The sequence below is a fragment of the Schistocerca americana genome, chromosome 3 (genome assembly GCF_021461395.2).
Source record: "Schistocerca americana isolate TAMUIC-IGC-003095 chromosome 3, iqSchAmer2.1, whole genome shotgun sequence".
NCBI classification, from domain to species: domain Eukaryota; kingdom Metazoa; phylum Arthropoda; class Insecta; order Orthoptera; family Acrididae; genus Schistocerca; species Schistocerca americana.
In genome coordinates, this window is record NC_060121.1 from 564,360,085 (window position 1) to 564,381,091 (window position 21,007).

Here is a 21,007-nt window from a genome sequence, read left to right on the forward strand (position 1 = left end):
TTGAGGATGCGGATAGGAGGGTCGTCTCGTCAGCAAAATGGCTCTGAGCACAATGGGACTCAGCTGCTAAGGTCATTAGTCCCCTAGGACTTAGAACTAGTTAAACCTAACTAACCTAAGGACATCACAAACATCCATGCCCGAGGCAGGATTCGAACCTGCAACCGTAGCGGTCTTGCGGTTCCAGATTGCAGCGCCTTTAACCGCACGGCCACTTCGGCCGGCGTCTCGTCAGCACACCGCTCTCCCGGTCTTGACCGAAGCCGCTACTATTTGGTCAAGTAGCTCCTCAATTGGCATCACGAGGCTCAGTGCACCCCGAAAAATGGCAACAGCGCATGGCGGTATGGATGGTCACCCATCCAAGTGCCGACCACGCCCGACAGCGCTTAACTTCGGTGATCTCACGGGAACCGGTGTATCCACTGTGGCAAGGCCGTTGCCAATTGTGGTGATAGATCGTCAAAATCGCGAGCTGGTTGTTAGGTGACAGTCTGGTTGTTGATCACCGACGTCCAGAGCGTCTCCGTATATGTCTTCACCGGTCATCGGGGCTCAATTCGAAGTGCAACTCATCATTAAAGACAATTCTACTCCACTCAATGACATTCCACGACGAAAACTTGTCTGGAGACGACCCGGACAACAGTGACATATCAACCTGACTGTCGCTCGACGTACGCCCCGACAAACGGAAGTCATGGTCAGGAGTGGTATTTCTTTTCATAGCAGGATCCCTTTGGTTGTCATCCGACGTATTCTTATTACACAGCGATGCGTAACGATATCGTACGCCCCGTTTTGTTGCCCTTCATGGCAAGCCATCCTGGGCTTACATTTCAGCAAGGTAATGCCCTCCCGCACACGGCGACAGTCTCAATTGCTTGTCTCCGTGCTTGCCAAACGCTGCCTTGGGCAGCCAGACCGCCGGATCTTCCCCAAATTTGAGGACATTTGTAGAATTTATAGGCAGGACCCTCCAGCTTTCTCTGGACAACTGGATTTAATTTGGCACGATATCCCTCCGGAGGATATCCAGAAACTCTATCAATCAATACCAATCGAATAAATGATTGCACAGGGGCCACAGGTGGACCAACGCGTTATTGACTTTCTCAATTTGTGAAGCTCTTTCTCTTGAACAAACCAGCCATTTTTTTTTGAAACGTAATAATTTGTTTGTCTCTAAATGTACATTACATCCACCGATCACTGTCCGCTTAAGGTAATTCCTTCGTGGTGCGTCTTTTTGTTTTGTCTCAGAGTGTGTAAATGGGGAAGGTTATCAAAAAAGTGTCAAAAAGTTCTTCAGCAAATTACTTCAAATTTTTACACAATGATCTAACAAGCATTTCGACGGACATGGGATACAAATATTTCTGATATACTGACAGACGTGTATCTCATTCTCATTCACTACGCACGCCTTACGTATTTTTCTCTTTTAGCGTTTCTTTCATCATTTTACCATTTCAATGGGATACCTACATGGATAGACAATTTTTTATTGCAATATTACACTAACGATGAGATAGTGAGAGGGTGTGGCAGATATGATACGCGAGTTGGGAAGGAAGTCATTAAAGCAAAGACGTTTTTCGTCGCGGCGAGATCTATTTACGAAATTTCAGTCACCAACTTTCTCTTCCTTTCTCTTCCGAATGCGAAAATGTTTTGTTGAGCCCAACCTACACAGGTAGGAATGATCATCAAAATAAAACAAGAGAAATCAGAGCTCGAACAGAAAGGTTTAGGTGTTCGTTTTTCCCATGCGCTGTTCGGGAGTGGAATGGTAGAGAGATAGTATGATTGTGGTTCGATGAACCCCCTGCCAAGCACTTAAATGTGAATCGCAGAGTAATCATGTAGATGTAGATGTAGATGTAGAGGATGGCCGCTGAATATTTTTAATTATTTTTAAACCAAATTTAGTAGTCCCTCTGGAGTGGCCATGATGGCTTCCCTTTCCCTCACTGATTGTTGCTGTAAGAAGCATGTGAGACCAGTGAATGCTACGTAGTGGCCAAAGTTGTCCCCCTTCCTACTCTCACAAACTGTAGAACCAACCCTGAAGCTTAACCTCTCACTCCATTTTTACGCTGCAAAGTAGCCTGCCAGCCGCGCGGGATTAGCCGAGCGGTCTCAGGCGCTGCTGTCATGGACTGTGCGGCTGGTCCTGGCGGAGGTTCGAGTCCTCCCTCGTGCATGGGTGTGTGTGTTTGTCCTTAGGATAATTTAGGTTAAGTAGTGTGTCAGCTTAGGGACTGATGACCTTAGCAGTTAAGTCCCATAAGATTCCACACACGTTTGAACATTTTGTAGCCTGCCTCACGAAACTCTGACCGTCTTCAGACGAATCACGAGCCATTTTCCGGTGTTCAGCAGAAATACAGTGCTCTCTGACGGGCCGGGTTAGAGGCGCGCCAATTCTCGCACCCAAACGCTCCCAGCTATCCAGTGAGACGTGGAAGCTCGGTCAGTTCTGTCCTGTTCCTGATCGCTTCAGATAACGATGCTGATATCGGTAAACATGTGTGTACTAAGTGAATGCCAACTTGGTTATAATACACTTAGAGCAGTATGGATTCGTTAGTAAGGGAGCGCTATTTTCTTTTCGTTTCTTATAAATTTTGTTTCGTTAATTCGATAATTCGTGAGTAATGTTGGCGTCTGACGTTTGTCCTTTACGAGCGCGAGGTCACGAGCTATATCAGGGCAAAGAATCTTGTCCTCAAAGGTGCAGTATCGCCTTTAGCATCTATTCTTTATTCTTTTTCTTGTGATACGCGTGTGGATTTAGGATTCTACAAGATACCTCCCCGAATTTGACTTAGGTCCTTTGTGCTAAAACAAGCGACCACGTAGTGAGCTGTTTGTCTTGCGTACTGCTACTTCCATAGCAACTTCTTAGTCTTCCAGTGATTTTATTTTTTTCGCATAAACGAGGGTTGCTGTGAAGGATATTCACGCCCTTTATTTGGTTTTCGGTGGGGAGGAGTCTCTGTCACTCTCTCATTCTGGCATTTATCCCTTAATCTGTGGCCGGCCGCGGTGGTCTCGCGGTTCTAGGCGCGCAATCCGGAACCGTGCGACTGCTGCGGTCGCAAGTTCGAATCCTGCCTCGGGCATGGATGTGTGTGATGTCCTTAGGTTAGTTAGGTTTAAGTAGTTCTAAGTTCTAGGGGACTGATGACCACAGCAGTTGAGTCCCATAGTGCTCAGAGCCATTTGAACCATTTGAACCTTAATCTGTTCAGTCTGCGGTAGTGGCGACTGCATGATCGTAATTCCAGTCTCTTGTAAAACTGGTAGCTCATGTCTTTAGTCACAACGATCAGATCGCATATTCCTTTTCCCGCTACTCCTCTTGTTCTTCGCTATTGTGGAGGAGCACACTGCTGAATCAGTGTTTCCTTCCTCCCACAAAATCATGTACAACAGTATCTGAACGAGCCGAAATAACGACCTTATTTTCTTTGTATTTTTGCAAGTTCTCGTTTACACTCTTTCTGTAATAAAGATTTCATACTAACGTCTATGTGCATTCATCAATTCAATGAAATTCCCCTCCCACATAGGAGTAGCTTGCTATCCCCCATTAACCCTTGTGATCAGCAAATTATCTAATCAATAAAAGCGTCGCTTTTTCGTTCTCCGTAAGGTCGTGCGGATGCCCCGCATTTCTTTGTTGGGGCCGAGTCTGTTCTCGCAGACCCGTTGCGACGTGGCACTTACGGAACCGCTTACAACTAAGTCAAATTCTCCCCTTCCTAATAAGGGAAAAGTCAAGGCTCACTGAGAGTCATGAGCAAAATTCCACTTGATGTGGTGTGAGCTGGGTATCTTATACTGGATAGGTGATATAGAGTTTGAATTAAATAACTATCATGTATTCACTAAATTTATTTGTTTGTAAACATTTCCACAATTCCCCCAAGAAGTTCTTAAAACAAACAAAGGACAGCATTTAATATATAATACTGTGTGTTTCAAAATGAATAACCCGGTTTGAAGACTTCGTATCATTTGTTAGATTATACTTACAATTATAAATAAAGCATCAAATGAAAAAGCAACTAAAACAGTTTTTCTTACAATTGTTCAGTGTGAGCACTATTCGTCACATGGCATACATAGTCGATAGCTGAGTTCTTCCCAAACCTTAATAGGTGTGTCTGAAATTGTTGTTGTAACGATTCCCTCAGTCCAGTTTCTTAAGTCGGGTAGATCACGTGGTAGCCGAGGCACATACGCACGGTCCTTCGTGAACCCTCAAAGGTAAAAATCGCGTGGTGACAGATTGGGTGATCGTGGGAGCCATACGAAACAAGTTCTGTCATCCACCCCATTATGGACAATCCGGTAGTCGTATAGAACGTTATCTAACCAATAGCATACTGAGTTACGCCAGTGAGGAGGCGCACCATCTTGCTACCAAATAAAGTTTTGTGGTCCAGCTTCTTCAAATTGAGGAAAGAGCTACATTCTAGCGCATCACCATAAGAGACACCAATTACAACTGCTTCATCGAAAACGATAGGCCCATTTAAACTTTCAGCCAGGAGATGACACAAAAAGCACTCTGTTTACGGGAGTCTCACTGCAACCGCAGTATCTCGTTGGGATTTGCTGACCCCAAGATGCGCATATTGTGTGTGTTCACATTTCCACTTACGTAAGTGAAAAGATGATTCATCAGTGACGGACGATACGATCCAGAAAATCTCCATTTTGATTGAAAATTTGGCACGTAAACTGTAGATTTCAGAATTTTTAACAACTACAAGCGACAAGCGATAAGCACGTGGTTGTAAACGTCTCCTTAAAAGTCTCAACACAGACGTCACTGAAATTGCTAATTCACTATCAGCGTTCCAGAGTGATTGGCTGGGGCTACGCATGACTAACTCTCTCATTCGTTCAACGATTTCTTCAGTCACCCTTAGTCGCCTTCGTCCTTCCTTTCACAAAGACAGCCGGTGTCTTCACTCTCAAGATACCATGTACTGATGTTAATATCACTTTTAGTAGTACAATGGAACTTAATATGCAACACTCGTTGCATTGTAACAACACATTCAGGCATTTCCAACTGTAAAACACAAAAAGCTTTGGGTTCAGTAGTCGCCATCTTTGCTGTTAGCGCTTTCTAAACAAAGACACAGGAAACAGGTCATGTGCATGTGCACAGGTATAGAAACATAACTGTCTGAGTTGTTCTTTCGTTTGAAGTACTATTTGTAAATATAAGCTGTACGTAATATATGTCACAAAGCCTTACAAACGCCGTATTCATTTTGAAACACTCGTTATATAAATACGTATACAATACATAAAGGGGAAATGCACTTGTCACAAATCTCTAAGAGTTCTTGACCGATATACCTGAGATTTTTACTAGATACTCTAATAAACATTTGTATCGACAAGGCTATGTTTTTTAGGGCACCATACCCGAATCGGTAAAAATAAAGCCCTATTAGATCACTCGGTTGTCGGTCTGTCTATCGAGAACACTTTTTCTCTGTAACGGGTAAACGTGGGAAAGTTGAAACTAATGCCTATGCTCGGTTGGCGTTGTTAAAACGTGGAGCTTCTGAGTCAATGCAATCAAAGGATACATCCATTTATATCACATAATTTGGTATCCGCAAACTTACTCATCAGAACCTATAGGATGTATCCTGTAGTCTCAGGACCATGAAATTTAGCAAGAAGCAAGGTTTCACAGTACAACTAAAAGAAGAAATTTGAAACATGTTTATTTACAATTAACTCGAAAGAAATTTTGTTGTATATTATTTTTAAAACATAATTAACATGTTTTCTGTTAAGACTGACTGTGTGTGTGTAAGACAGTGTACTGTATCGTTTTCCTTGCACTGGGTCTTAACAGAAAACCTTAACTTTAGGAAAACTTTATTGACGGCTTATTGGCTCATAATCAGGATAGTATTAGCGAGATTAATTATTGCCTGTTCTACTATTTTTAAAAGCTAATAGCTCTTATATTTAATATTTTCAGAGTTTAGTTAATATGTTTTTGATTTCTGAAACGTTTGGTGTGTCGTTTGCTCTCTGTGTAATCTGCAGAAGTCTGTTTTCATGTTTTTATTACTGAGTAGCTTTTGCTGATTTCCATTGTTATTGAGTATTGCCTCTTAAAAGCTGCAATTACCATGCACCGTCGGTTTACTGCGTGTAACTGCCAAGTTTGCCAAATGAGGCGTATGTCCTGTCTTGGTAACAAGGCCCAGTCCTGGTTGAAATTTGCCTGAAAATTTCTTTATGTGTCGGTGTGACAAGAGATTAAGTCCTCGCATTTATTGTTAAAGCCCATGACTATAGACTTGTGTTGGTTTTCATGTTTTTGTGCACTGCTCCCTTAAAAAAATATGCCTTTGGAATAAATATATTCTTGATATGACGTCTTCCAAGGCGAGCTTTTCGCTCTCAGCCTTTCAGAAGTCACTACAGTATATCACGAAAGCTTCTGTGGAGCATGGAAGACTAGAAGAGCCTTGCTCGAACAGTCCATGGGTGAACTGCCTCGGAGGCGAAGGTGATTTAAGACGGCCGCCCACCCTCAGTTGCTCAGTTCGTCAGCGTACCTGACGATGGCGAGACGTCTGATCGCCGAAATATTGTGCCCGTTGGACACATGGACTGGCAGTACAACCGTGGACTGTTCGAGCAAGATATACGCCGGGAGAAACTGAAGAATCGCATTAGAAGAGTCTTGTCTGAAAGTGGTATTCTGCAAGCCACCAGCCAAGCGGAAAACTTGGTGGGGAGGCGCTACGCACCATGATGGAGAGATGCTCCCTGACGGTGAGGCTGCTGAAGAACGCCTCGTGCTGGTGCAGGAAGCCCGTCAGCTGGCGCACCGAGTCGTCCAGCGCCAGGCCGTCCATGCGCACCTCGCCGTCGACGATCGTGCCCGCTGCGCAGACGCACAAGACAATCTCGTCTCACAGTCAACTCACCACCATGTCAAAAGATAACTTCAAATATGGTCAAAACAGGTCACCTACAGAAGCGAGATGAAGTCATCGAGAACAGTAGCATATGTTAGTCATCAGAAGCCAATGATATCCAGTTTGTTACACATTGAAGAGCCAAATAAACTGCACACCTGCCTAATACCGTGTAGGGCCCCCGCGAGCAAGCAGAAGTGCAGCAACACGACGTCGCATGGACTCGACTAATGTCTGACGTAGTGCTGGAAGGAATTGGCTCCATGAATCCTGGTGGGCTGTCCATAAATCTGAAGGAGTACGTGGGGTGGAGATCTCTTCTGAAAGACACGTTGCAAGGCATCCCAGATATGCTCAAGAATGTTCATTTCTGGGGAGTTTGGTCGCCAGCGGAATTGTTTAAACACAGAGGAGTGTTCTTGGAGTCACTCTGTAGCAATTATGGGCGTGTGGGGTCTCGCATTGTCCTTCTGGAATTGCCCAAAACCGTCGGAATGCACAATGGACAGAAATGGGTGCTTACGTACGTGTCACCTGTCAGAGTCGTATCAGGGGTCCCATATCACTCAAACTGCACACACCACACACCATTGCAGAGCATACGCCAACTTGAACTATTCTCTGCTGACATGCAGGGTCCATGATTTATCAGGTTGTCTCCATACCCGCACAAGTCCATCCGCTCGATACAATTTGAAACGAGACTCGTCCGACCAGGCAACATGTTGCCAGTCGTCCACAGTCGAATGTCGGTGTTGACGGGCCCAGGCGAGGCGCAAAGTTTTGTGTCGTGCAGTCATCAAGGGTACACGATTGGCTCTTCGATTCCTAAAGCCCATTTTTTGGTACTTCGTTGACACTTGGCTGGTAGCCCAGCATTGAAATCTGCAGCAATTTGCGGAAGGGTTGCATTTCAGTCACGTTGAATGATATTTTACCGGATTCCTGATATTCACGGTACACTCGTGAAATGGTCGTATGGGAGAATCTCCCCTTCATCGCTGTATCGGAGATGATGTATCCCATCGCTCTTGCACTGTCTATAACACCACGCTCAAACTCACTTAAATCATCAAATCTGTCATTGTAGCAGCAGTAATAGATACTTGTTGTCTTATACAGGCGTTGTCAATCGCAGAGTCGTATTCTGCCTGTTTACATATCTCTGTATTTGAACACGCATGCCTGTACCAGTTTCTTTGGCGCTTCAGTGTATTTTCATGTTAACAATTGAAACAATCTTTCTTAAGTACATTCCTTAGAATAGGTCATTTCTATCATGTCAGACAGAAAGAATCTACGCTTACCCTCCCGGGTAGCTGCGCTAGCGCTGTGGGAGGTTTACCATCCACGGGTCGAATCCGCTCGGCTCAATATCGTCGAAGGGGTGATGTGCCGTTCAGCCCGGATGTGTTTTTTAGCGGGTTTCCCAAATCCCTCGAGGTGAATACCTCGCTGGTTCCCTTGTTCCGTGTCAGATACGCGCTATGGAAACATTTAGAACATTTTCTCGGACCCGCCCACAGAATTTACTATGCAAGCAGACGGATTGCGTACACTGGTTGTGTCATGGGGGGTGAGTCGGAGACTGGTGACCTTATCTGTTTGTTTTCTTTAAACACTTACTCAGCAGCAGCAAATCTACGCACGCTATGCAATTGTGAACAACTCATGGGGACTACATAACTTTAAAATGAGAGTAGCCGCAGCAGAAATTCTGCATGCTGAATAAAATGTCTTCTGCTCAGGCTGCTAAGTTCCCTTTATTGGAAGGTCACGACGGGTTCGCGTTCTTAAAATGAATCATCAGGTAATCTATACGTTAGAGGAATAACATATTAACTTTTTGGAACTACCAATTTTTAAAAATAAGTTATTAAAATCACGTAAGGCCACCAAGAATAATATACTTAAATTATCTTTCAAATAATTGCAGTACTTGGGTAAAATAGTTACAAGAAAGTCCCATTTCATTGGGAAGGCAATAAATATGTAAATAATAATTCGCTATAAAGCGGTGGTCCATGTTAAATGTTTGGGCCCGAAAACCAGTCGCAGTCTATAAAATAAGGGCGTATCTCAGTAATTATGGAAAACGGAAGAACTCGAAAAAACCGTAGGTGCCGTAAGAACACCTGAATAGAAGCATATTCCTTACGCATAGCCTTTGGCTGTCAATATATCCATCCCCTTCCTTGTTGGGCGATTAGTTTAATAACACTAAACAGCCACTTTGCATCCTTCTCGTTGGTACTCTCGATTCAGTCTTTCTGTAACTCTGTGCATGCGCCATTTCTCGTCCGGTGTCATAACAATGTGCTGCCAGTTTAGCTGATTTGGTGGCGTGTTATCTCCCTGAGCAGACTGCGGATACGGTGTGTGTTCAGCCTTGCTAATTTCTAGCCTCGTTCCTATTTGAAGTTAGACTATGTTTATTTCACTTTGTTTATTAGTGTGTTCTTACGGCACCTACCGTTTTTCCGAGTTTTTCCGTTTTTCCGTTTTTCATACTTACAGAGATATGATGCACGGTGGCACAGTTCAACAGGAGGGTAACGATAGCTGCACCATATCGAGACACTTGTACTGTGGTGGTACTGAACGGAACAATGTGAAACATACATACACTGTCAATGCAACTTACCAGGAGACCGTGAGAGCGCTGATGTAAGGCAACTGGTGGCATAGAGCCATCAACTGAGTAATGATAATGAAACTAGTTTCTGTAAGGCATAAGGTGGCGATTTGTCTCGCCGTGAGAGCAGTAGATGTATCAGCAACGTGAGACAGACTTAGTGCACGAATGGGACTCACGACGAAAATCACAGTACCCCCAAAGGCGTGACTGACTATATGCTTCAAGAGAGTTACGTTATGTGTATCCTCAATTGCAAATATGGGCAACCATCAGCTGTAGAATGGAATCACGACGGCGAAAATTTGTTCCGGTCCGGGACCCGAACTCAGATTTCCCGCTTATTGCGAGCGGCCGCCTTAAAATTTGGCTCCCCGGGCATGACACACGCCACTCTCGAATTTCCGTTTGTCGTCAACCATGCGTCTACAGTCTGCATTCCTACATCCATTATGTATATTCCTGATCAGGTGAGACATTTTACTTGAAAGTTACTTGCCGTGCACGCGTGTTCAAGGGAATTGTGCAAAGTAATTTAGAATACACATGCACTTCTATATCGCATCAAGAGAGTAGAGGCAGAGGGATGAACGAGCTGTGGAAAACACACCATACAGGGTGAACTTTAATAAAACCGACAAACTTCAGAGACGGATTCCTGACAGGAAATGGAGCTAAAAGGGTCCTATGAATATGTGTCCGGAAATGCAGCGCTTCCACGGTAGATGGCGCTGACGAACGAAAGTTCCACTGACCAATTTCCGTGCGTTCCTTATGTGTTGCAGACTGTTTGATTGACGCAGCGTGCTGTAAGCAGCAGAATCATCAGGTATTCGTTTCCGGAATAAGCCGAAATGGTGTTTGTGTACGGCCAAGCAGACAGAAATGGTGAAGATGTAGCACGGCTATACCAAAAGGTACCCTCATAGACACTCACCACAACATTTCAACCTCTTTTTGGGCGTTTCTGTGTCATGGGTCCTTTCAGAAAGACGGAAGTGCTGGGAGGCAGCGGACGATGCGTACACCAAACTGAGAAAACCCGTTTCCACAGGATGTAGAGACGAACCCTAGTACAAGCTCCAGGCAAATCGCCCGCGGACACGATGTAGCCGAATTACGATTATGTGCATCCTGCATGATAATCGCTACCATTCCTATAATTTGCAATCACTTGGAGACTACTTTGAACATATGTTGTGACGTAGGTGCGATGCATCTCTGTACTGTGTTCGCAATGATTTGTTGTTGTTGCACGCACACTGTCTATTTCCGGGCACATGTTCATAGAACCTTTTTTCCCCCATTTTCAGTTAGGAATCCGTCCCTGCAGCTTGTCAGTTTCATTAATATTCACCCTTAATGGACGGTGGCATCATTTGCGTGAGACTGGTGTTGACATTTATGAGAAAGAGTTATACTGGCACCATGAATACAACAACCACTAACAGTTGTGATAGCGGCCATTAGGGAAGTGTTTTTCTCCCACTTGTGTGAGACATATACCGGGTGCCCCAGAAGTGTTGCGACAAACTTCGAGGGATCGTAGCAGGCGTCTTGAGGAACATGTAGTGGATAGGAAACTGTGTCCGGAAGGCTCCAAAGACGCTACACAGGCTGGAAGTTATATTCTCGGGCACCTGTCACTAGACCAACTGTTCGGCCGCAAACGTGCCTTTGTATGCTGACAGACCATAGGCGGAACGTCCCGCAATGTTGTATGTTATCCATTAATTGTGACTGATCGCTACGATCGCCAGTGGAGAAGATGGCGCTATCTGATACACAGAAAGGCACTGTCTCCTATGAATGCGATGCTTTGTTGCCTCTGTGGACGACCGTTTCGGACACTGATTTCCATCCGCAGTTTGTTTTTCTCCTGATACCCTCCAAAACCTCCAGTGGTTTTTGTATACAGAAGGAAAACAAAACTGCTGCTGGAAGTCCATGTCCGAAACCGTCATGCATCACGGTAATAGATCATCACATTCGTGGAAGACAAGGCCTGTCTACAGAGCAAGTAGCTCCGTCTTCGTGGCAATCAGTCGCGACCACTTAATGACATACAACGTGGGTAGATGTCCCGTCTATGGTCTGTCACCGTACGAAGGCACGTTTGGTGCCAAGGAGGTGGCCTAATCACCAGCCGCTATAACTTCGACACTCTGTAGCATCGTTGGATGACGTTTCCAGACACGGGCTCCCATCCTCTATTTGTCCCTCAAGACATTCACTACAGCCCCTCAAATTTTGTCGCAGCATTATTGGGACTCACAGTATATAATACTGCCATTACGGCCACGACAGGATCATACTGCCATTCTTAAATGCATCAAGAGACTAGTAACTGCCTAGCCTGACATACATATGCAGTGGCAGTGGAATGCACAAGATTTCCCTCTGTAGTTAGCGTGCCACATGTTGTGGCTATGGTTTACTGGGGAGGGTATCATAGATTCAGTTCGGCGAGACATACCTGTAACTGGGAAGTGGTTCAACAGGTAGGTTTTATCGAGTTCACTAGCTCCAGATGAGTATATTGTATTTTTGGGTCCCACTGCGTCGGTGATGGTCTACTCACCAGCATGACACAGTGATGTAGGGGTACCCTTACCAGGAGGATGGTGTCCTTGCTTCAGTGAGAGAATGATGGCAGTACTGGCAAGGTTGTAGTTAAGTCTGATACTATGATGTAGTCACTGGTGAGGCAGCACACTGGAAGACCTCTACGTGCACTGTTGAGTGGCACTCGGTGGCAGCTGGACTCACCAGGGGATCGGTGAGCGAGGGCCGCCAGCAGGGTACTCTTCCCAGCGCCGCTGCCCCCAATTAGCGCCACCAGTGATCCAGGCAGCACGGCTCCCGTCACTGTCAAAAGCAAAACACACAATGCAGATTACTGTCCACTCGAGAAAAACAATGGCGTAACTCCAGTTGACCACCATTTGTAATTACAATACATAACAAAAATCGGCTGCACCCATATAATTTGCTGCTGAATTTTGCAAAGTGTCTTGAAGCACTATATTTCTTAACGGTACAGATCAGTTATTGGCTGTGCACCTCCTTCACAAGTTGACGACATCCATTTGCACACTTTGTGTCGAAATGTTGTTAGTTATTCTGTCGGAAGTATGAATCTTGATTGTGGTTTCAAAAGGTTCGAATTATTCTCGTTACGTGGATGGTCCTTTTTTCATTTTATGTTTTTTCCGCTTAAAGGCGTTACGGATATATATACAGTGCGTCAGTTAAGTCATGATGCAGTTAAAAACTCTCCTTCTGGCTAACATAAACGAAATGACAGGCTGAAACTCGCGCTACACTAGACAGCATCGCAAAGAATTTCTGTAATATGATGTTCGATAGTGTGCGCGAGCAGGTGGTGATGCGATGGGACGAACCATGTGGCAGCATTCCACCAGGTCACGTCAGTCGAGACGTCGACAGTACAGAGCAATGTTCAGTATGTTCTGTGACTTGTTAAATTCTAAACCGTGACCAACGTTCCAAGTGAATACCGATAAATGTACAACAAAGACCCACTACACAGAAATAACATTAATTGGTGGGATAATCAGTTAAAGGATACCGTCAGTTTTATGGTCATCCGCCACTCTAGTAGGCCTTCGGTAAGTGAAGAGTCTTTCGAATACTTTTTCACTATCTGTGTTCTAATATTGTCAATGATTTCGTTTGAAGAACTGAATCTAGTTTGTGATGACTAATCGGCAGCATAGTCGGAGGTCTGATTAGCTTGGAAGTTGTTTACTTCTGTCCAGACCACTGCGCTATATACATTCTTTGACAAAAAGATGAGGCACTCAGAAGACGAGGTCATATGTCAGTGAACCTCGAAACTGTAAACACTGTTGACGGTTATTTAAATGATTGTAGCTGCAGTTCTTCGTGACAGGTAGGACGACCACCAGACTGCATTAGTGTTGCTTGCGTTTAGTGTTGACAGCAGACCTGGTAGGGTACCTACAGTGCGTGATCAGTGGTCACTGCGATGGACGCAGCGATGCCCCGTACTCGTGTTACCACCACCTAGCAGAGTTTGAAAAGGACCTCACTGTGTATCTCCATTTGCCGGTTGGTCGGATCATGCAACATCCTGATTTGTGGGGCACTCTGATGTGACTGTGACACTGTTTGGACTGCAGACTGCATGGGAACTTGAAGGCAAGGACACTCGTCGTCAAGTTTCCGGTAGACCACGTGGCACCACCACAAGCAAGAATCACCGTATTCTGCACAATGCAAGTTATAAACCTTTCACATGTGCGCTTGCCATCCGATAACACATAATGGGCTCCCTGAAACATTCTGCATCGTCTTGAAACTAGCAGCAACCGGACAAAGGAATTATCTTTCACAGGCTATTACAACACCAAAAAGGAAACAGTCGTCTGGAGTAGTGTCGTAACCGGGAAGCATGGACTGCTGATGAATGGCGTCGCACTGTGCTGAACGATGAATCGCCCAGAAGACCGTCGTCGGAGAGTATGAGGGTGTCCCAGGGAGGACTTCTGGCGTCGGAGCGTGGGGAGCCATCGGGAATGTAAGTTAAGGCTGGTGTTGACTGAGGGACCTCTTACGTCACAACGATACGTTGTGGACATCCTGTGTCCCTATGATTTACCTCCCATGCAAAAGTATCCTGTTGATATTTTTCAGCAGGACAATCTCGTCCACACACGGCACGTGTATCTATGAACTGTCTGTGTGATTCTGAGATACTTTTGTGGCCAGCAAGAACACCAGATCTGCCTCACATAAGACTTGTGGAACCAGTTCGGACGTCAGCTGCAACCCAGTGGAATTATCCTGTGTATCAATATCCAGTTAAAACAGCTGTGGGCCCGCTTGCCTCAGGAAAGGCTATAATGGTTTTATGACACTTTCGAATCGAATCAGTGTACGCATCAAGACCAGAGGGGATGCAGCTTTATATTGATAAGTGGGCTCATACTACCATAGCGTCAAATATATTCTCATCCCGCTAAGTTTCATTTCGTTTCCTACACCTCCTCTGGGAGCTTCAATTTTATGATCAGGCAATGTATATACCAATAACAGGAGGCCAAGTGTGGAAAAAGCAGAAAACGAAAGATCTATTAAATTATTCGTTTGTGCGTGTATGACACAGCAAACTAAGTGCCTTTTCTCCAAAAATTTCGTTTGATCATAATAAAGTACATAGTATGTTAAGGTTGTTGCTACGTGAAATACTAAGTATTTCTCCCATAATCGCAACGAAAAGGTATACTTACGTCTTGAGCTGCACGAGCAGCTACTCGCATGATAGTTCGCGACAGGCGTTACCAACATGCACGTCGAAATAATGGGCGAGTCCTCGTAAAGTCTTACCCAGTTTAATTCTAAGTCAGATTTTGCCTATTGGTCCCATATGTTGACACTCGAGAACAATTTTCTACTACCTGTGTTCTCTAAATGCAAGGAACCACAGGAGAAATTTATCTTTGATTCGACACTGATCAGACACATATTAGAATACAACCAACTTGGTCTATTGATTTAGTCTTGTTAACGGCTCACAAAATTCTGCCAATCTCACAAACTTTTACTAAATCCACTCTCAGACTTACAGATAAATTTATGCTAAGTGTGTGATTGCACTCCGATGTACGATCTTGTTCATCGTGTGAACTGTTGCCTACAAATCATTATATTATATGCTTCAGTGAAGAAAGAAATTTTTGCTACTTGGCTAAAGTCTCTTTTCCCTACAATATGTACCCTGGCGTATTCAACACCGTCATGTCCCCAACTTGACAAAACATGATTTCCAAGGGCGGCATGGTACCTAAGTAACTATTCGGAGTAAGAGAAAGTTCATGGTAGTTGAAGAGTTCGTTAACGTTTGCTTAAAATTAAAAATTAATCCATACTCGAGAAGTTAGCTTCGTTAATTAATTATTAACGGATTGAGGGTCTTGTCCTGTCTATGTATACCAAAATAGTGCTTTCGAAATTAGATACATTTCATGTCATGTCACATGCCTAGAAAAACTCAAAGTATTTCACCACGCAGAGACCGTCTGTTAAGACCACTTATATTTATTGTTAGAGTACGAATTGAAATTATCATACATGTTGTCAAAATTTTTGACACAAGAATAATAGGTAATCCTACTAAGACGCCAGAGATTGGGAGTTAGATCTTCAATAGCTTTGTTTGTAACGGGGTATATAACAATACTAATCGACAAAGGCTTCCCAATAGGTGTAAACTGTAATGTAATGTCATAATAACGTACTGATGTTGGAATGTGTGTTATAATTGCAGAATAGAATGACAGTGGTTACAGAGCCAAAACTGCAGTAGTAAGTCCTGAAGGAAATAACAGGCAGATTGCGAAAGACTTATCTTCAGAAAATTCCACATAGCTGTGACTCCTCACATTAAGAAAATCACCGTTCCTGTTACGTTGGTAACTTTCTGCCGTGGTTTTGGTTGACAGTTCACTAGGTGTAAGAACACACGGAACCACAGATCCCGCAACACGCTGTGACGCCCTGCAACAGGGACACGAGTACAAATACTCGCAGCAGCAAATCGCTGCATACGCGCCACTCTGTCACTTAGCTCCCTCTTTTCTCCGGTGTCAAACTAGGCATCACATTAAATCTGCGCTTCTGTGTACACTTTCAAGCATTTTACTGGAGGAATAGCAGAAACTAGAGTGCAATATGCATGGTATATAGTCGTCGGTTCCGTGTGACGTGAACCTCTGATGTTTCAGACAGCAACTACTGCAACAAAACATTTGATGACAACATCACTCTCTCTCTCTCTCTCTATTCAGCTATTAGGGCCGTATGTTTTAACATAACATCGATCAGTCACTTCTTATTGAGAATGTGGAAGCGTCATTCAATGTACAGAGCATGCCAGTTCTTCATTGACTCACATTTCACTGACACTGCGACGACCGAAAACGTGTGGGATAAGGCAACTGACCTCAGTCTCCTACAGCAATCAGTGCTGGTGAACAAAAAAGTTATATCGAACATAGGGGCGGGCACCATACGCTTCCATGATGCTGGTTGTGACTTCACGATTCATTCAGTTTTCCTTGTAACAGCATAGTAGGATACCAAATGGAATTTTTAATGGTGTACTAATATAATCAGTCATGTCTGAGTTAAATTTTAGGATTTTCTAACAGTTTCTTCACGATGCTGCAAATTTTCTATCGAACTTTGTAGTAATAGAATAAGCTAACTACATTTCTTTATCGCAGTTCGTCGAGGCCAGGGAAAAAATCAATCCAGCTGTCCATTTTTCCACCACTAACGGCAGAGTTCATGTAGGAGACTGGTCTAGTGAGGAGCTCCTGCATTATTCTCAATCCAAGCCGTCGCAAGGTGGCAATACTGTTGGAGCAAGTAGTCAGTGCTTTGGCCTTCCTAGCGTCAATATTAGCTTTCTAATCTAGAGCTACTACATTTTCTTCATGTAGCTCACCAACTTAATCCATCGAAGTCACCAACTTAATCCATGGAAGTCATTTGATCGTTTCGCTACCGTCCACTCGAGGTAGAACTTCACTGGGGTAGGAGCCCACGTTCATCCTTTGGTAGGGTCAGGGACCATGGTGGCGGACAAAAAAAAATTCTAGGTGGTTGCTTCGTTGGTCTGCAATAAAATTCCATCAACGGTCGACGTAAGTCTCAACAGAGAAATCCGCTAAACAAGTCAAGTACGTAGTGGTAGAGTTACCATGGACTGTACTTGTGCCGAAAAATTGAATGTAGAATTTTAGTGAGCTCAGTATGGCGAACTTTCAGAGTTATAGCGTACATAAAATGAAGAAATTAATACATGGAATTACGTACCATTATTGATGATTCGAGTGTAGGTCTGTGATGAGGACAAGAAAACCCTTGTCTTCTTCTTCATGACGTACACCGACAGGTCCCTCCAGGTGAGGGCCACGCCATAATTGTTCTTCTTGCTCTGAAACACACGTAACGGTCTAGTGTTAACATGTGCCATCTGACTCAATCTCTGCTGCCGAAAATGTCGGTCGCACTTCCATGTTTAGTTATCCTATACACCACAAATCCGTCTGATTACGCAACAATTGTGTAGCTGATAATCTTGTGGGCTGGTAATACCAGAGTTCGACGTTCAACTATCTACTTTTTCTGCGATACTTTAGTCGTAGTTAATTTGACTACCACCACTGACAGTCGTTTCCGATACTTAAAGAAAGCCAAATAGCACTGTAGTCTTGAGTCTACGATAAATTGTGTAGATACCTACACATCTGGCTCTGTGAGACGATTTTCAGCTCTGATTGTGAACAAATTAAATACAAGAGAATTCCAGAGTAGATAACAACCAAAGAGAGAAGACGGAAGATCCATATTCAGAATGAAAGGGATAATGTATAGGCTATCTGAGCAATCACATCGAGTCCACAAATTATACTGTCCTCATTTCCATTCCCGGACATTCTACAGTATTACGTTTTCTGTCACATCAAGGGACGTTATTAGTCCAGGAAAGGAGAAATAAAAAGATTTCTTATATCAGTTCACGATAATACAGTTGTACTTGAGTCTTGGAAACCTAACACATCCATACCACTTTATCACGTTCCCTGTTATTGTTAATGTCAAAGCCTCAGCTTTCATTCAGTGAAAGTTAGAGAGAAATGATCTACACTTGCGAAACACTTCGTGACTGCTATAAAGGTTTCTTTTATTGCAGAGAGGCCTAATTTTACAAGATTAAATTTTGACGGAAGACGGCGGTTGATTTCTTTTGTATCTACATAAAAACTACTCTGAAATTAAGTGCCTGGTAGACGGTTTATCGGACCACCTGCAAGGTATTTATCTACCGTTTTACGCTCGAACAACAAGAGGAAAAATGAACACACAAATCTTCTTGTGTGAGCTCTGATTTTACTTATTTTATTACAATTATCATTTCTTCTTATGTAGCTAGGTACCAACAAAATATTTTCGTACCCAAAGGGGAAAGTTGGTGATAAAAATTCCGTGAAAAGATCCTGCTGCAGTGATAAACGCCTTTGTTTTAACCATTGCCACCCCAACTCAAATATCATATCCGCGACACACACTTCATAAGTTCTAATATCTTCGTACACCCCTCTCGTCAGTTATTGGAAAAAAATTACATTTTGTCGGGAGACAATAACTGGTATGTTGAAAGCCATCGAACCACTAGGCCTCATCTCCTTCCATTCGGTGATATGTTCGTATGCAAATAAGCTACATTTTTATACATAAACTGCATACTGTTTGATATGCAAATTACTTATATTACAAATAAATCCAATCGAAATCGAGGCGACTGCAGAAACCATGATTTATTTTCAGCTGTAACACAAAAATACTGACTGTGTATGTGATATCTCCCTTCATTCGCCTCTGCACTTGCAGATATACCATGCATGCGTACAGGGTAAGGTTTAAAATGGTTTCAGTGAACTATGTAAGCCTCAGAGCAGACAGTTCAGTAGAAGAACCGCCCGGACCTCTGCTGCGTTCTAGGGTAGGGAAAGTGCCAGGCCTGGGGTGTTCGACCGCTGGTTTGACGGATAGCCGCTGGGCCACACCAGCTACCTACTGTGCGCCGCCGCCTCCCCGGAGAGTCGTTTTTCAGGCGAACTCTGCTAAACGTTTACTGCTATTGACACCTGCAATACGTTTCTCTTGTGGAAGCAGGATTCTTAAACAGCATGGCATTTCTTTGTGCCACTCTTAAGCGAAAATTTCTAGAAGAGGTACAGATCTCGAAAGTTTTCTCACATTGACGGGCACTGCCTAGAAACAATGGTTCCATGATTCATCCACTAGTTCGGCGTCTAGCGCAACTTTTTACTTCTTTCGTGTTCCCACGCTAGAAAACAGTGCTCCAAAGACACCAAAGATAAGACATCCGGATTGGCTGGAGCATTGTGACGTAATATTTTTTTGATGCAAATTTCTCAAAGTGAGTCATCGCTACACTTGATTGGGATGGCCGAATTTTCTCTATGTTGGTGGAAATTCAGCGGCGTCGACTTAACTAACTTTTCTGGTAAGCGTTTGCTACTTGCCGGCCGCGGTGGCCGAGCGGTTCTGGGCGCGACCGCTAGGGTAGCAGGTTCGAATCCTGCCTCGGGCACGGATGTGTGTGGTGTCCTTAGGTTAGTTAGGTTTAAGTAGTTCTAAGTTCTAGGTGACTGATGGGCTCAGATGTTAAGTCTCATAGTGCTCAGAGCCATTTGAACCATTTTTTTGTAATAAAATAAATCATTGGGTTTGGTGTTACTGTCATCAGAATTAGAAGTACATGTCGCTGCAGAGGAGAGTTTTTACTTCGAAAACAACTACTCACCTTGGCTTAGCCGTTCTCATTTATCTCCTCCCTCCCGTATCAACAAGGTATGCAGCAGACGTTCTTTAGAGGTAAAAGCAGTGGATTGCTGCATACTAAAACCTAGAATGTGGCAGTGATCTATGCCCGACCTCATCTGGTAATGGCGTTGCCCCTGGAAATCAATTATCCAGTTTCGAGTTCCGGTACAGCAACGATTTCTCATCTGTCAAGATGTTTCATTGCATCGAATGCCTGCAGCATCCTTGGTATCCTCGAGACAACTGACATCTATAGCCTTGTGATTAAGGAGAATAAACAAAGGGAGTTGTGTCTGGCAAGATTTCCGCATCGAACACCGACTGTTACTTATTCTACAAGACACAAAAATAGAAATCAACACATTAAAAAAGATAAAGAAGACTGTAAAATATCTAGTAGCCAAGACGATATACAAGAGCAATAGAATAATACTAATAATGAAAAAAGGAGGAGAGAGTAAAGTAGGAAATAGGAGTGCATGAAGCAAGAAAATAGAATTCATTATCGCCACTTTATGTTGTGTAGACGACTGCTTACATACCATGGAAAGGCCCCAGTATGCGTTGTAAAGTAAACGAGAATCTTAGTAATGTCGGTAGCGATGACACTTAACGTCCAGTTATTAGCTTCAGTAATCTTATACATTTGAAAGCTAGTCGAGAATGTCACGGACTGGAGTATTTCCCGTTACACTATGTATTTGACTGACGAAATTATTTAGTACCAATGCCCGCTTTTAAACTCAGCCATGCATCCGAGGACAGTTTCACGATTTAGAACTATTTGTACCCTGTTGTTGAAACATCTTTTCCTTCACAACGTGTCGTAACCTCCTGCCCCGTAAACGTGTTTTCTAGTCAACACGCTCTGTTTTGTCTGTGTCTGAGAAAATTGCGGCTATTCCTTTCAGGACACCTTAATTCGTCTCATCACGCGATGGCCCGTTGACACGAATGGCATGCAGTTGTTGACTCTATCTTGTCAACAGAT

The 21,007-nt window shown here is 43.7% G+C and overlaps 1 protein-coding gene and 1 pseudogene across 2 annotated transcripts in view; both read right to left on the reverse strand.

Annotated features, from left to right (window-relative positions):
* The window catches only part of LOC124607246 (protein scarlet-like), a 421,917-nt gene that overhangs the window by 173,184 nt on the left and 227,726 nt on the right, over positions 1-21,007 (reverse strand). For both annotated transcript variants that reach the window (XM_047139521.1, XM_047139522.1), the window contains exons 2-4: positions 17,479-17,599; positions 12,382-12,480; positions 6,807-6,943 (exon numbers count right to left, since the gene is read on the reverse strand). In XM_047139521.1, the coding sequence (XP_046995477.1) occupies positions 6,807-6,943; positions 12,382-12,480; positions 17,479-17,599 (357 nt within the window). The remainder of the gene's footprint in view (positions 1-6,806; positions 6,944-12,381; positions 12,481-17,478; positions 17,600-21,007) is intronic.
* Positions 327-444, reverse strand: LOC124608755 (annotated as a pseudogene).